The sequence below is a fragment of the Coffea arabica genome, chromosome 2c (genome assembly GCF_036785885.1).
Source record: "Coffea arabica cultivar ET-39 chromosome 2c, Coffea Arabica ET-39 HiFi, whole genome shotgun sequence".
NCBI lineage: Eukaryota > Viridiplantae > Streptophyta > Magnoliopsida > Gentianales > Rubiaceae > Coffea > Coffea arabica.
Window position 1 is genome coordinate 942,301 of NC_092312.1, and position 13,294 is coordinate 955,594.

A 13,294-nucleotide genomic window follows, 5' to 3' on the forward strand; every position below is an offset into this window, starting at 1 on the left:
TTTTTTTTTTTTTCTGCAGAAATAACTTAATAATCCTGTTTTCTTTTTTTGTTTGTCTCAAATTATAGTCTACTTTCTAATTAAAGAACGTACTGCCTCTTTGGAACCTCAGGTTTTTTGCAAGTTTGTATGATACTAGTTTTTTAACAACTTTTGCTACAAGAATCCCAAAAATTTATCAAAATTTTTAACCTACACACTTCATCTAATACACAAAAAATTTCCTTTCAACTTCTTTTTCCTCCCTCACCCAACTCACCATGTTCTCCGTCGCCAGCCACCACATCCACCACCGCTTCCCGCACCGATCACCTATTCCGGCACTGCCTTCCTCTTTTTTTTCTCTCTCCCTCTCCTCTCCTCCCCTCCCCTCTTCCCCTCTCCTTTTTCCTCCCGCTTGCGACCAGATCGCAAAAGTGGAGGGGGAGGGGGGCTGTGATCTGGTCGCGGAGAGGGAGGATGGGGGGGGAGGGAAGGGGAGGAGAGGGGAAGAGAAAGGCAAAAAAAAAAAAAAAATTTCCATGGCTTCCATTACTCAGGCGTCGGAATGCGAGAGGGAGAGGAGAGCCCTCTCCTTTTTCCTCCCGCTTGCGACCAGATCGCAAAAGTGGAGGGGGAGGGGGGCTGTGATCTGGTCGCGGAGAGGGAGGAGAGGGGAAGAGAAAGGCAAAAAAAAAAAAAAAAATTTCCATGGCTTCCATTACTCAGGCGTCGGAATGCGAGAGGGAGAGGAGAGGAGAGGAGAGGGAGAGGGAGAAGAGGGGAAGAGAAAGGAAAAAAAATTTTCCATGGCTACTGGGCGACCAGATCGTAACTACGGGGAGGGGGAGGGTGGCGGGAAAGGGGGAGGAGAGTGGGGAGAGAAAAAACAAAAGAAAAAATCCATGGCTGCAAGTTCTCATGGCTGCTGAGGGCGACGGGGATGGGGGGGAGAGGGAGAGGGAGAAGAGCGGGAGAGAAAAAGAAAAAGAAAAATTTTCCCATGGCTGCTAGTTTTTGCCAGTCAGAGGCAGAGGTGCTGGGGGGAGGGGGAAGTGAGAAGAAGAAGAGAAGAAAGAAAAGAAAAAAGAAAGAAAGAAAGTTTTTATCCTAAAAATTTTTCTTACAACTTCTACAATAATCTACAGTAAAGTTTTAGACAAATACTCAAAAAAACTCACCTTCCAAATGGGACCGTAGTTATCTTTTAATTTATCTAAAATACCCTTATTCAATGTAGATTGTTATTGGTATAAATTACCTTATTTAATATGGATTGTTAAGCTATCCCATTTAATACATTTAGATTTTCCAAAACATATTGATGTATGAAAAGCTAACTTTGCTATTCTTTCAAGTCCAAATGTGAAATAATGTAAAATGAGGATTGATTCTTTCTTGGTCATCAATTCAAGTTCTTATAAACCATCAATTCAAGTTTTCATGAATAATTAATATAAAATTATACTTTACTTAATGTAAGGGTATTTTAGAAAAATAGCAACCTAAATTTATTGTTCCAACAAAATTAATCACTTTTTCTTAAATTGTGTAAAAAAAACCTGGGATTATCGAAATGGGAGGGAGGAAGTGCATTTGAAGATTCTGCTTCCTTTTTTTTCCTCTTTATTTTTGTAAAGGAAAATACTACATATTTTCTTGTCTGATTCATATATTTCGGTCTGAGTCCAAAATAATAGAGGAAAATGAATAAAACGGCCGGTGTTGGATGATTATGTGGACGTAATTATGTACCAAACATTTTCAGTAATAGGATGTTATGAATGCTTGCAAAACATGTGACTTGTGCAACTTACAAAAAAAAAAAAAAAATGTTTCCGTTTCCGAAAGGATAACACGTCATCAAATCAATCACTGCCCTAATTTTGATTGAAGAATAAGTGAAAATGAAGGTAAGATCACTTCATTTATTTATTGGTTGAAAATACGTACACCCCCATGTGACTTACAATCTAAGAAAGTGATGGTAGGGAAGCAATCAGACAAGGATAGAAGAGCAAATACGGAAAGCAATCAGATAAGGGTTCCATTTGGATTGCTTCTTTATACAATTTTTTATAGGAGGATGTACCGTAACAATTTAAAATATAAAAGATAAAAATTGTGTTTAGAAAAATAATATTTTTTTTAAGAAAAATGACAATCCAAACAGGTACACATCTGGTACTATTACAAATCTCTAATTGTTCCAAAAATAAAGAGATCATGACCGGTGTCAATCTCATTGTTACTCTTACCCTGTGCCCCAATAAAGTTAAGGCTGCGTTTAGATTGAAATTTTTTTAAAAAGATATTTATATTTTTTATGAATATATTTTCTAATTATTTTTTATTTTACATACATCATATTGCAACAATATATTTTTTTTACAAGAATTTGAAAAGTTAGCAGTTCAAACGAATTCTAAGGCTTTTAATCAGACTCAAAAAAAAAAAAGATTAGAGGAATAAGGGGAAAAAAAAAAGGAATCTGTGCTAGCAGCCTTGAACTCTGGAGATCTTTTTTTTTTTTTAAACTTTTGAAATTAGTTAATTAAACGTTTGAACTCCGAACACCGTGCTCGACCAATTTCTCACATTCCTGCCACCAAATCTAGAAAAGCCCAAAACCGTTTGCCTAAGCCCTAAGGTAAGTAGGAACACAAATCAAGCAAACAAGAAATTAATTGCTTTTTTTTTTAAGTAAAAAATATTAAATTCGGAATCTTTTACTTAACAATTCAACTCAACCTTCCAACAAAGAAATTACTTGATTAGTCTCAATTCTTTTAATTTGGGAGTTGGACCTCGCCACAGAAAAAAAAGAAAAAAGAAAAAAAAAACCAGCAACAACAATAACATCCAATGTGACATCCATTGTGCCCGGTGCGCCACCCCAAAAGCCCAATCGGCAGTCGGAAGGGAAAGTACTGAGCTGACAATGTATATACTCCTATGGTAACATAAAGCACCGACAGAATCACACCAATCCCCAGTAGCCGCGTGTCAGATCGGTTGAATCTATCGGCTCAAAGAAAGGAGAAGGTGAATATAAGGAGTTGTTTCCATGATTAGCCGCGTCCCTAGCTGGCGGGTATAAATAGTGAGCTTTCCCCCGGCTAGCTGCTGTGAAACCCCGGGTACGTAAAACAAATCCCACTACTTGAAAAGGAGTGGCTATTACTCTCTTTCATTCGTTGTTTTTTGGCAGTGGAGAGATAGTGTGTGTGAGGTTGCGGAGGAGGAGGAGCACCGGCGTCCGATTTCGATTCCCCAAATTAGATCGGCTCTTTTGTGTCTCGTGTGTTTTGCATTTTGTTTTTTATTTTTGACGGAAGAGAGATTAATTTTGTTTACGACGACAAGGGGGACAGAGATCAATTGATTTTAGTAGAGTTGGAAGTAGTTTGAAAGAGATAATACACAATACAATGGAGTTGTTCTATTACATGGTGTTTGGGGCGCTGGGGGCGGTAGTGGCAGCTTTGGAGTTGAGTAAGGCCAACAAAGATCGGATCACAACTTCTCAGGCTTTCACTTCCTTCAAGAACAACTACCTTCTCGTTTACTCTCTCATGATGGGTACTTTCTCTATTACTTTCCTCTATTTTACTTCATTTCGTCTCTTCATTATTGTTCTGCCTCAGATCTACAAATTTTCGCAAATCAATTGCCACGCGTCCTTATTTGCCTATGTTTCAGTCTGATCTGTCTGTTATCATTGAGGAACTTCGGGTTTGTGGAATAAATAATTGGATCTTGGGGGGAGAGAGAGAGGAGGGGGGGTGCTTCCAATGCTATCAATTCCTTAATCACGTTACTGCTTGTCATGCGGTCTCATTTTGAGGCTTCGGATCTGGATCTCGGGGATTTCATCTATTTGCGATTGCGTTCCTTTTGATTGATAAAGTGCAATTTGGACGGACGGAAGCAGGGCTGTCTTCATATATAGTATTTACACAAAAAATTGCTTATGCATTCACAACGTAACGTATTAAAACATTTCTTCAGATTCTAGATTATTGGAAGGTAAATAGCTGAAGCAAGTTATATATTTCTATATGTTAGCTGCTTTAGAACCCACGTGCATTCTTGTCTTGTATAATTCTGGGAGATTAGAGTGCTGACGATTAGCATTCTTGTGGTGACAGCTGGTGACTGGTTGCAAGGTCCATATGTCTATTACCTTTACAGCACCTATGGCTTCGGGAAGGGGGAAATTGGACAGCTTTTTATTGCTGGGTTTGGATCTTCCATGTTGTTTGGCACAATTGTCGGATCTCTGGCAGACAAACAGTGAGAAATCCCACCTGAAAATTACGCAGTCATAGCTTTTTATTTTCTGCCAATTCAACTCATTTGAGCTTTCAATAAATTTCAGGGGACGAAAGAGAGCATGCGCGACTTACTGCATTACTTACATACTCAGCTGCATCACCAAGCATTCCCCACAGTACAAAGTTTTGATGTTGGGACGTGTATTAGGTGGTATTGCTACCTCCCTACTTTGCTCAGGATTTGAGTCTTGGCTTGTTGCTGAACACTTCAAGGTGAGGGGAATTTGAATCACCTTTGATAAGTTAGAATTGTGAATGCATCCTATGCTAGAATCTCTCTGTCTTTACTGAATTTTGTTAGCTTGGGATGACTGTCCATCAACAAGGACAGGGGTGGATTGATCTGCAAGCACTTTCTCCTTATAAGTATTTCTTGTTTGGTCATTTTGCTCCATCAGTTTTGTTTCTGCATATCTGGTAGAAAACTTAACTACGTGGGGTTCCCTTGGTGTATTTCGAGATGAAGAACTCATTTGCATGTTGGTCGAAGATAGTCTCCTAATTTATGCATCTCCATTTGCCTTGCTTCTGGACTTAGATACATGTGGAATTGAAAACTTGGTGGGTTCCTTCTATAAATTTATTTTTATCTTATAAATCCGGAATAAATGATTTATCTTCAGGATTTATAATCTGTTTCATTTTTGGATTCGAAACACATCACTTTAGCATTTGCATCTTTTTGCATTTTTTCATTAAGCATGGTATCACCCCCCCCCCCCCCCCCCCCCCCCCCCCAAAAAAAAAACCACCCCTTTGAATAGTTTTAAAAGAATCAAAGTTAATAGCTTAGGTAGGGTGAAAGTGCTAATTCTAAGGGTTGATTTATCTTTGTAGAGGGGCTTTGATCAGCAATGGCTTTCATTAACTTTCTCGAAGGCTATATTTCTTGGAAATGGTCTTGTTGCTATTCTCTCTGGATTGTTTGGAAATCTGCTGGTTGATTCCTTAAGTCTTGGTCCTGTGTCTCCCTTTGATGCCGCTTCATGCTTTCTGGCAATTGGAATGGCTATTATATTGTCAACATGGACTGAGAATTATGGTGATCCGTCGGAGAATAAGGACTTGCTAACTCAGTTCAAGAACGCAGCTGTAGCAATTGCTTCTGGTAGATCTCCTAACCTGCTTATGCACTGAAAACCATTCCTAATGCTATCAACGGGGCGAATGACATAGTTGATGAATCATTGTTTTAGCCATTTACTCAAAATATATGTCTGTCTCGTGTGTTCTCATCTTTGGGCCCATTCTTATTTGCTGTATATGACTACATTCCAATTTGATATCAAAGAATATTGGTTGCTAATTAAAACAGAAAATCCGGAAAAGGCAACTGTAGCAATGTTGAGTGCTTGTCCAAAAGAATCATTTTATGATAAGTTTTTGACATATAGATTCACATTTACTTTTATTTCAGTCCTTGTATATATACAACTATTGACAACAGGCACTAATTTCTTTTACTGAATGAAAAGGCTCTAATTTGAATTCTCTAGCAATAAAAATGAAGAATAGGAGAGATTCGAATCTACATGTGCTTTGAACCATGATTTTGGATGTGGTGTTCTTCTCCATCATGTGCAGCTTGTCATATTGAACTTTTTTAGCATGCAGTGATCTTGATGATAATTGACATCTAATGGCCCGTTGAACTCTTAATAAGGATGCAGTGACTTTTATAATAGTGAGTCACCTGTCAAAGTCTTAATTTATATTGGATGTGTTTTACTACTCTTGTAATCATGATATATTCTCAACTGATGATTTATCAATTTTCTGCTTTCCTTTCTTTTTATCCTTCTTTTAGATTCCTTTATGTGGTCCTTAGTGCTATATTTTGTTGTGGTTCAGATGAGAGGATAGCATTATTGGGTGCAATTCAGTCCCTGTTTGAAGGTTCAATGTATACTTTTGTGTTTCTGTGGACTCCTGCTCTGAGTCCAAATGATGAAGAAATTCCCCATGGTTTTATTTTTTCAACTTTCATGTTGGCTTCAATGTTGGGAAGCTCATTTGCATCTCGACTTATGGCGCGTAACTCACCTAAAGTTGAGATTTATATGCAGATTGTCTTTGTGATCTCTTCTGCCTCTCTGCTGCTACCTATAATGACAAATGTATGTGCCAGCTCGCTTTCTCCACTCTTTACCTCTCAATTATGGTTATTATCTAATTTTCCTAATTTTTTAACAGTTCTTGGTAGCCCCCTCGAAGGTTAAGGGTGGTGGTATCTCATTTTCTGGTTGTCTCCAACTTCTTGGTTTCTGTACATTTGAAGCTTGTGTTGGAATTTTTTGGCCATCAATTATGAAGATGAGATCTCAATACATTCCTGAGGAGGCACGCAGCACTATAATGAACTTCTTCCGCATCCCCCTGAACATCTTTGTTTGCGTTGTACTCTACAATGTAAGTTACTGATGCTTGGCAGAAAATAAATTTTTTTTTATTAGAATGCATAGCCCTTTGGTTTACACATTTCGCCAAAACATGGTAATTTCAATCCCACTCTAACGGGTAATGCTGCACCATTCCTTTGACTCCATGAACTTCTGGGTATGCAGGATCTTCTCATCTTTAGTTCTGTATGTTGAAAAACCCTTGTATCAATCATGTACTTTCCTCTATGCTAAGTGGATTTTTTGCAATTTGAAGGTTGATGCATTCCCCATCACTGTTATGTTTGGCATGTGCTCGATCTTCCTGTTTGTGGCGTCCATCTTACAGAGACGGCTGGCAGCAATTGCGGACAAGCCAAGTAAGTAAATTTTGCTGCCTGTAGACATCACTCCTTGGTACAAGTGCATGTATTGAAAATTGTTGGAACAGAGTTGACACATCCACGTGTAGCAATTTAGTCAATGGTCTTGTATAATGTTACATTGCCACATGGTTACTGATCGGAATATTTGGTTGTAGAGGCAGAAGATTGGACGCCAATGAAAGAAAGAGACGCTGAAGCAGAGCCACTAAATGCTCCTTGATATTAACGAGTCTTCACAAACAAATGTTTTGTGAGGGTTCATCCCATGGCGGGCACACATTTGATTCATTAGTAGCCTATAAGAAATCTAAATTCACTCTTTCAGAAATGCCTAAGGAGAGCAGAAGCTGATACCAAGAAGGAAGTTTAATGCTGCTATAGCAATTTTTGGATACAGATAGAACAAAGTTTTAGCATTCACATACTCCTGAACTATTGCTGTGGAGATATCTTGGTGTTTATTTTTTTAATTTTCATGTTTGTGTCGATAAGCAGAAAGTGAAAAATGGTTGCCCCTTTCGTAAATTTGACCTCAGTTTAAGGTTATATTGAGGCCGTAGATTTGTATTTGATATTTTATAATGTTCTTTTTGATTAGCGACAATTTGTAAGAACAACATGCCATTAAGCATTCTTTGTAACAGCGGATTACACGTTTATTTTCTTCAGTAGCTGAGACGAGAGACAAAAATTTCATGCAAGAATCAAGCACTTTTTAGCACATCATACACCTTTAAGAAGGTCATTAACACCAAAAATCAAGCACGCTCAAAAGAGTCATCGGATGGGGCTCTTGTACATTTCAAGAAGGCAACAGGCAACCGAGCTAGCTCAGTTGGTCACAAGGGAGTATAGGTAAGGTGTTTGAAATTCTTTGACTATATTTTCCGGCCAAGATTTTTTGGTGCATTTGCGGAGGTAGTTTAGTTTTTTCCAAATTTTCAATAGCTTAGTTGGATCTATCCCTTCCCCTCACCCCCTGGCGAGCGAGAGTAATATAGGATTAGTTGTAAAAATGTTGTACAAAAAAAAGAGAGAGAGAGGAGAAAGAGCAAGAGACACTGCATAATGGTACTGCATAATGGTGCTGAGTATGTCATCTGCTGTTCATTTGTAAAGTGGTCGCAACAAATGCTTCAGTAATTCAAAAGCCTGGAACAGTGAAATAACCGCTTGCGACTTTATGCTGAAGGTGATTCTACTTTTTACTGCCTGTGAAGGGTACGGCTAATACAAGCAATGCTTCACGTAGATATTACTGCTACAGTATCTTCAAGGAATCTTTTACGTTACTTCTTACGTATAGCGCTGTTATGAAGAAGGGGATTGTAACTGGTCAGATTGCAAATTGAATCAAATGCAGGTTTGGAGGAGTTCTAACGGGTGTCAAGGAACCGATGTGAACATAAATTAATGTTTGGAGTTGTAGGAAACAAAATCTCCAGCCATAGGTAATATTATTGCAAAAACCATTGCTGAAGCACTGTATAATGTTCAAGTGTAATTGCCCATGAAAGAATCAACAGAATACATTATATACAGTTGTGATTTGCAACAGTGCCGTTGAAAGAAGGTATAAAAACAGCAGTGGCCTAAAATAATACCTTGCTTTTTCGGTAGTTCCGCGAGGACAATAAGATACAATGCAACTGGCGTTCCATTGAAAACTGACCCATCAAAAGGATGCTTTCACAGATAAAATATGTGCAGTGTGTAAGCCTAAAAAAAAACAAAAAAAAAAAAGGTTGGGATGGTTTTAGGCGCCGTAGCCATCCTAGGCCAGGGAAAGCTCTTGGAATCACAAGTTGTTTGCTAAATATTTACAAATTACCCACCAATGCAATACTCATATCCACAGTGAAATTTGAGGACATGACCTTTATAGAGGAAGTAGTCCGTCCTAACCAACTGATCCAGTATGCATTGGCAGCAAATTTCGTATTACAACTTGCGCTTATATTCTGTATTACAACATATGTTATACACAAACACAACTGAGAATTATTCACAGAACTCGACTCCTTTTTGCATGTACAGAAGCAGACTCCAAGTCCCCAATGAAGAATAGGATCTTATCTAAAATACCTGAAGATGGTTCCACCATGTTAGAAAATTCTTCTTCCCCAACAGTTGCAGGAGAATGAATGATTTCCCCAGTTTTTGGTCTTCTAGAGCCTAAATGCCGTTGAATCTCGCCTTGGTGGACAAGGTAATAATCATCTCCTTCTCTTATGATCTTTAGGCCCCTGAAAGTACTAAAGTCAGCTTAGTAAAACAGCAAAAAGGATATTTAATTACTCTGTCACAATAAAAAGCTTTAAGGCCTTTAGCAAAACAGATTGCTAAATATATCAGGTCCTTAGTTATAAGCCTCAATTGAACCTTCTTTATCAAATTCTTGAGACCAAACACTTGCGTGCAGATAAATAGTGGTCTACAGGGGATTTTTTTTATTGCTATCACCAAAAATATCCAAGGGTTATTTTCCAATTTGGGAAAAAGAAAAGGACAATAGCTTCAAGGATAATGAATTTAATAAAGGTAAGACACAGAAGAGGTTGCAAACAAATGCATGCATTTGCACTAGTGACAGGCCAGCATTAGCAGGCAAAGGGACCAAACGTTCTTCAACCGAGGTGAGGCCAGGGTTAATGTAATATACTTCCAACATTGCGTAATGTGTTACTATTTGAATGAGTTGCTATTTGATTTCAACTTACAATCCAACACGATCACCTCGATCTTGCACTGCATACACATCTTTCCACAATTTTGAACCGTCAGGAGCAAAGAATGTGGCATGATCTACTCCCCATCTTTGCGTAAACAGGTAAGACCATAAAGTGTCGTCTGAGGCTAAGATTTTCCACTTCCTGCACACTTCAACAATAAGAAGGCATCTTTCTCCATCAAATTCAATACAAGGAAACAGAAGATGCATAATCCCGGCATGTAAATGGAAAAATCCAGTTACACTAAAGCAGACAATGGGCTTGCAAAGGTATTTTATGGCTATGAATGATATAAATCAAAATTCAACGGTCGCCCTTCTCACAAAATCATTTTCTCTACCACTATGGTGTTTTTTCCTGTCTGCAAGGGGTGGGTGCATGATGAATACAAGATCTCGTATCCCCAGTTAAAATTTGAGAACTGGAAATTCGGGAGAGTTAGCAAATAGACATAACGAGCCAGTGCTTGGCAACAATCTAAAGGATCCTTACTCCTTAGAAGATGATTCTGTCGAATCCTGATTGACTCTTGCCCATGTATATATAATGATGGAGCAATTTTGATCGCTTCTCAATTTCAAAACCAGTTGAGTAATAGTAAGAATGTTAGAGGCTCGAAACTGCAAAACAGTTATCTGTTGGTTCGGTTCCCCTCAACTCCAACAGTGATTTATTGGCAAAAAGCTGCAGCATTTCTTTGCTGAGATGCAGGAGAACAGCCAATCTTAGACAAATTCAACAATGGCAAATTGGACTTCAGAGAGGTAGAATTTTAAGTCCTGATTAAGCGGAAGTTGAACTATCGCAAAATAATCAAGATTTTCAACGCAGCCAATATAATAAGGAAATAAAGGACTGAACTCAGACATTAACATCGATCAGATGCTAAAATGAAGGAAAAAATTCAAAGACCAGCACTCGGTAATAACCGTTCGGAGAATGGATCCCTAATGTCACAAAACCTACAGGCACTCCGCGAATTATTAATTAATGGAGGATAGTACTGTCTTGGGTAGAATTTACAAAAGAAATCGAGATCGGATCTTAACTAAAAATTTAGCAATCCAGAGCAACATCAAGTACACTGAGAATTCAATCTGGGGGGAAAAAAAGGTTTGGAGAAACCAGAAGAAATAAAAAGAGTCAGTCGATACTAACCCAATTGAGCAGTTGCAAGATTTTGATGATCTAACAAACTAAGAATCTTGAGACAGACTTCGACAGGCAATCTCTCCATCGAGCGACAGAGAAACAAAAGTGGGAGACGAAGAAGACGGGATGAGATATGAAGATCACCCCATCCCATGTGCCGATGTGACGAATAATCTCTTTGTTTCTTCTGCCAGCACTGCTTCAAATTCTAATTTACCCTTTTTTTTGGGTAATAAATAAATGACAAATATATATATATATATATATAGACACGCACGCACACACACTCGTAGTGCCCGTCTCAAATTTAAACGGCGAGTCGCAGTAAGTGGAGGGGCAAAACTTTATGAGGCACGTGTCTATCACGTGTTCAGTACTGTTACCCCCAAGCCGTCTGTCTAATGCTGTCAGAGCTTGGAGGCATTCAACTGCAATAAAATCTCCCGTTGTTTTGTTTGTCACAAAGATTTTTTTTTTATTTTTTAAAAACAAAATGTAAAATTGGGCATGCTCCAACTGCAATAAAAAATTTTTAGTACTTCGAAATGCGGACCTCAATAATAAGCGTAACAACCAACGTATACTTTTTGTTAACATATCTAGTCAATGCGCGAATGCCGTTGTTTTCAATTGAGTTCCAATTGCTGATATGGCACGCTGGTAGTGGGTGATTGGTAGTCGTCCGGCCCGTGCAAATTTCCCTATTGATGGTCGTCCATTCTCACGCGTGAATTCTTTTGTTTAGCAATCTTTTGTTTAGTTCAAACGTTTAGCAATCTTTTGTTTATTTGTTTGTTGTTTGCCGGAAGTGTTCCGTTAATGTCTTTGTTTGCTTGAATTCTTTCACTAAAATCTGGTCCCACGTGCCTTTGATTTTTTTTTTCTTCTTTTCCCGGCTTTTTATTGGATTGAAAGTTCTTGTTAACATATTACATGCGGGGATTGTGCTAAAATTTGGCCCCTTTTTTTTTTCCTTTCCCAACAATAAATTGTGTTGCTAAAAAATTTGGTATCCCAATTCTTTACAATTATCAGTGCTTTCTTTTGATTTCCAGATAAATTGCAATTATTAATTATTAATTTTTATTGTAATAATTGCTTATGTTATGCTTGAACTTTATTAATTATTATATATTATCATTTTTTTGTAATTGCTTTTGTTATGCTCCAATTGTAAAAATTTTACTCTTTATTTGATTTTCTTCCAACGACGACCTAGCTAATCTCGCTGAAAAAAAATTTGGTGCTCTTTATTTATTTAGGAATGAGAAGGGAAGGCATTGAACTATTATTATCAAATTTTCATGACAATCTTTATTTGGTATTGATTCTACATAAACAATCGACAATGTGGTGCCCTTCCATTAGTGTCATTTATTATTTGATCACACCACACACCATGTTTAATTATCGAATCCCCGCTATTAATTGTTATAATTATTTATTTACCTATTTTTATTTGGGTTCCTTTTTTTTGTTACCAAATAAATCACATTTAATTACCAATTTTTTACAATAAATTGTTAATAACTAATAAATAATACCATTTTTTTGTTACCCAACAAATCACATTTAATTCATAACTTTTTTGCAATTATTAGCACAAAATTTTTTTGTGCTTGTCAAAAAATTACATCTAATTACCTTTTTTTCAAATTTCATTAAGAAATGTCTTCTTTTGTTTTGGGATGAAGTTTAATTATTAGTTTTTTTTCAATTAATTTTTTATTAATTCAGTTCTAATTTTGCAGTTCTTTTCTTTCGTTACTTGCCTAAGGAGGCTGTTGTAGAGATTAGTGGGTGTACAGACCCAACTAGATCAAATGAGTGCTATGACACAACCCTTAGATTTTTTTCACTGTAGGTGAGGTTCGAACTCTCACCTACAGCCCAAGGAGGGACTTAAGTCCCTCCCTGGTGGCCACTGAACCATTGGCGCAGTGGTTGTAACCAAACTTCTTATTGCTAATGTGATTGACTAATTTTTACAAACAAGCCTGCATTTTGTTTGTTTAGTTCCCAAGCATGCTTTCTCGATTTTCTCATTAGGCATTACTTGTCACCAGCCTGTTTTTGCCGACAAGCGACTGTACTTGAGCTAATTTTTACAAACAAGCCTGCATTTTGTTTGTTTAGTTCCAAAGCATGCTTTCTCGATTTCCTTATTAGGCATTGCTTGTCACCAGTCTGTTTTTGCCGACAAGCGACTGTACTTGAGCTAATTAATGCCTACCTTATTTCACTATATTACCTATCCCTTGTGGCTACATTTACGCTTCCACTCAATAGGCCTTGTAGCCTTTTTTTTCTTTACTTGAGGTTATGTCTAT

General features: G+C 37.6%; 2 protein-coding genes across 4 annotated transcripts; one reads left to right on the forward strand and one right to left on the reverse strand.

The window, feature by feature from the left end:
* The first annotated feature begins 2,803 nt into the window (after positions 1-2,803).
* LOC113724845 (uncharacterized) lies at positions 2,804-7,748 on the forward strand. Its single transcript, XM_072073250.1, has 8 exons — positions 2,804-3,561; positions 4,131-4,275; positions 4,361-4,529; positions 5,154-5,424; positions 6,168-6,433; positions 6,510-6,725; positions 6,972-7,074; positions 7,236-7,748. Exons 1-8 carry the CDS (start codon positions 3,411-3,413, stop codon positions 7,298-7,300), a joined length of 1,386 nt encoding a protein of 461 aa, XP_071929351.1. The 5' UTR covers positions 2,804-3,410; the 3' UTR covers positions 7,301-7,748.
* Positions 7,749-8,668: 920 nt separating this feature from the next.
* LOC113724846 (F-box/WD repeat-containing protein pof10-like) lies at positions 8,669-11,197 on the reverse strand. 3 transcript variants are annotated; one of them, XM_072073251.1, is made up of 4 exons: positions 10,971-11,197; positions 9,801-9,960; positions 9,166-9,326; positions 8,669-8,799 (listed from the first exon to the last, which is right to left on the reverse strand). In XM_072073251.1, the coding sequence occupies exons 1-4, from the start codon at positions 11,116-11,118 to the stop codon at positions 8,756-8,758; spliced, it is 513 nt and encodes a 170-aa protein (XP_071929352.1). In that variant the 5' UTR covers positions 11,119-11,197; the 3' UTR covers positions 8,669-8,755. The 3 variants fall into 3 exon arrangements, with proteins under 3 accessions (XP_071929352.1, XP_027103526.1, XP_027103525.1); XM_027247725.2 differs by lacking the exon at positions 8,669-8,799 and adding an exon at positions 8,835-9,041; XM_027247724.2 differs by lacking the exon at positions 8,669-8,799 and having other exon boundaries at positions 8,835-9,326; positions 10,971-11,196.
* Between the last annotated feature and the right edge of the window lie 2,097 nt (positions 11,198-13,294).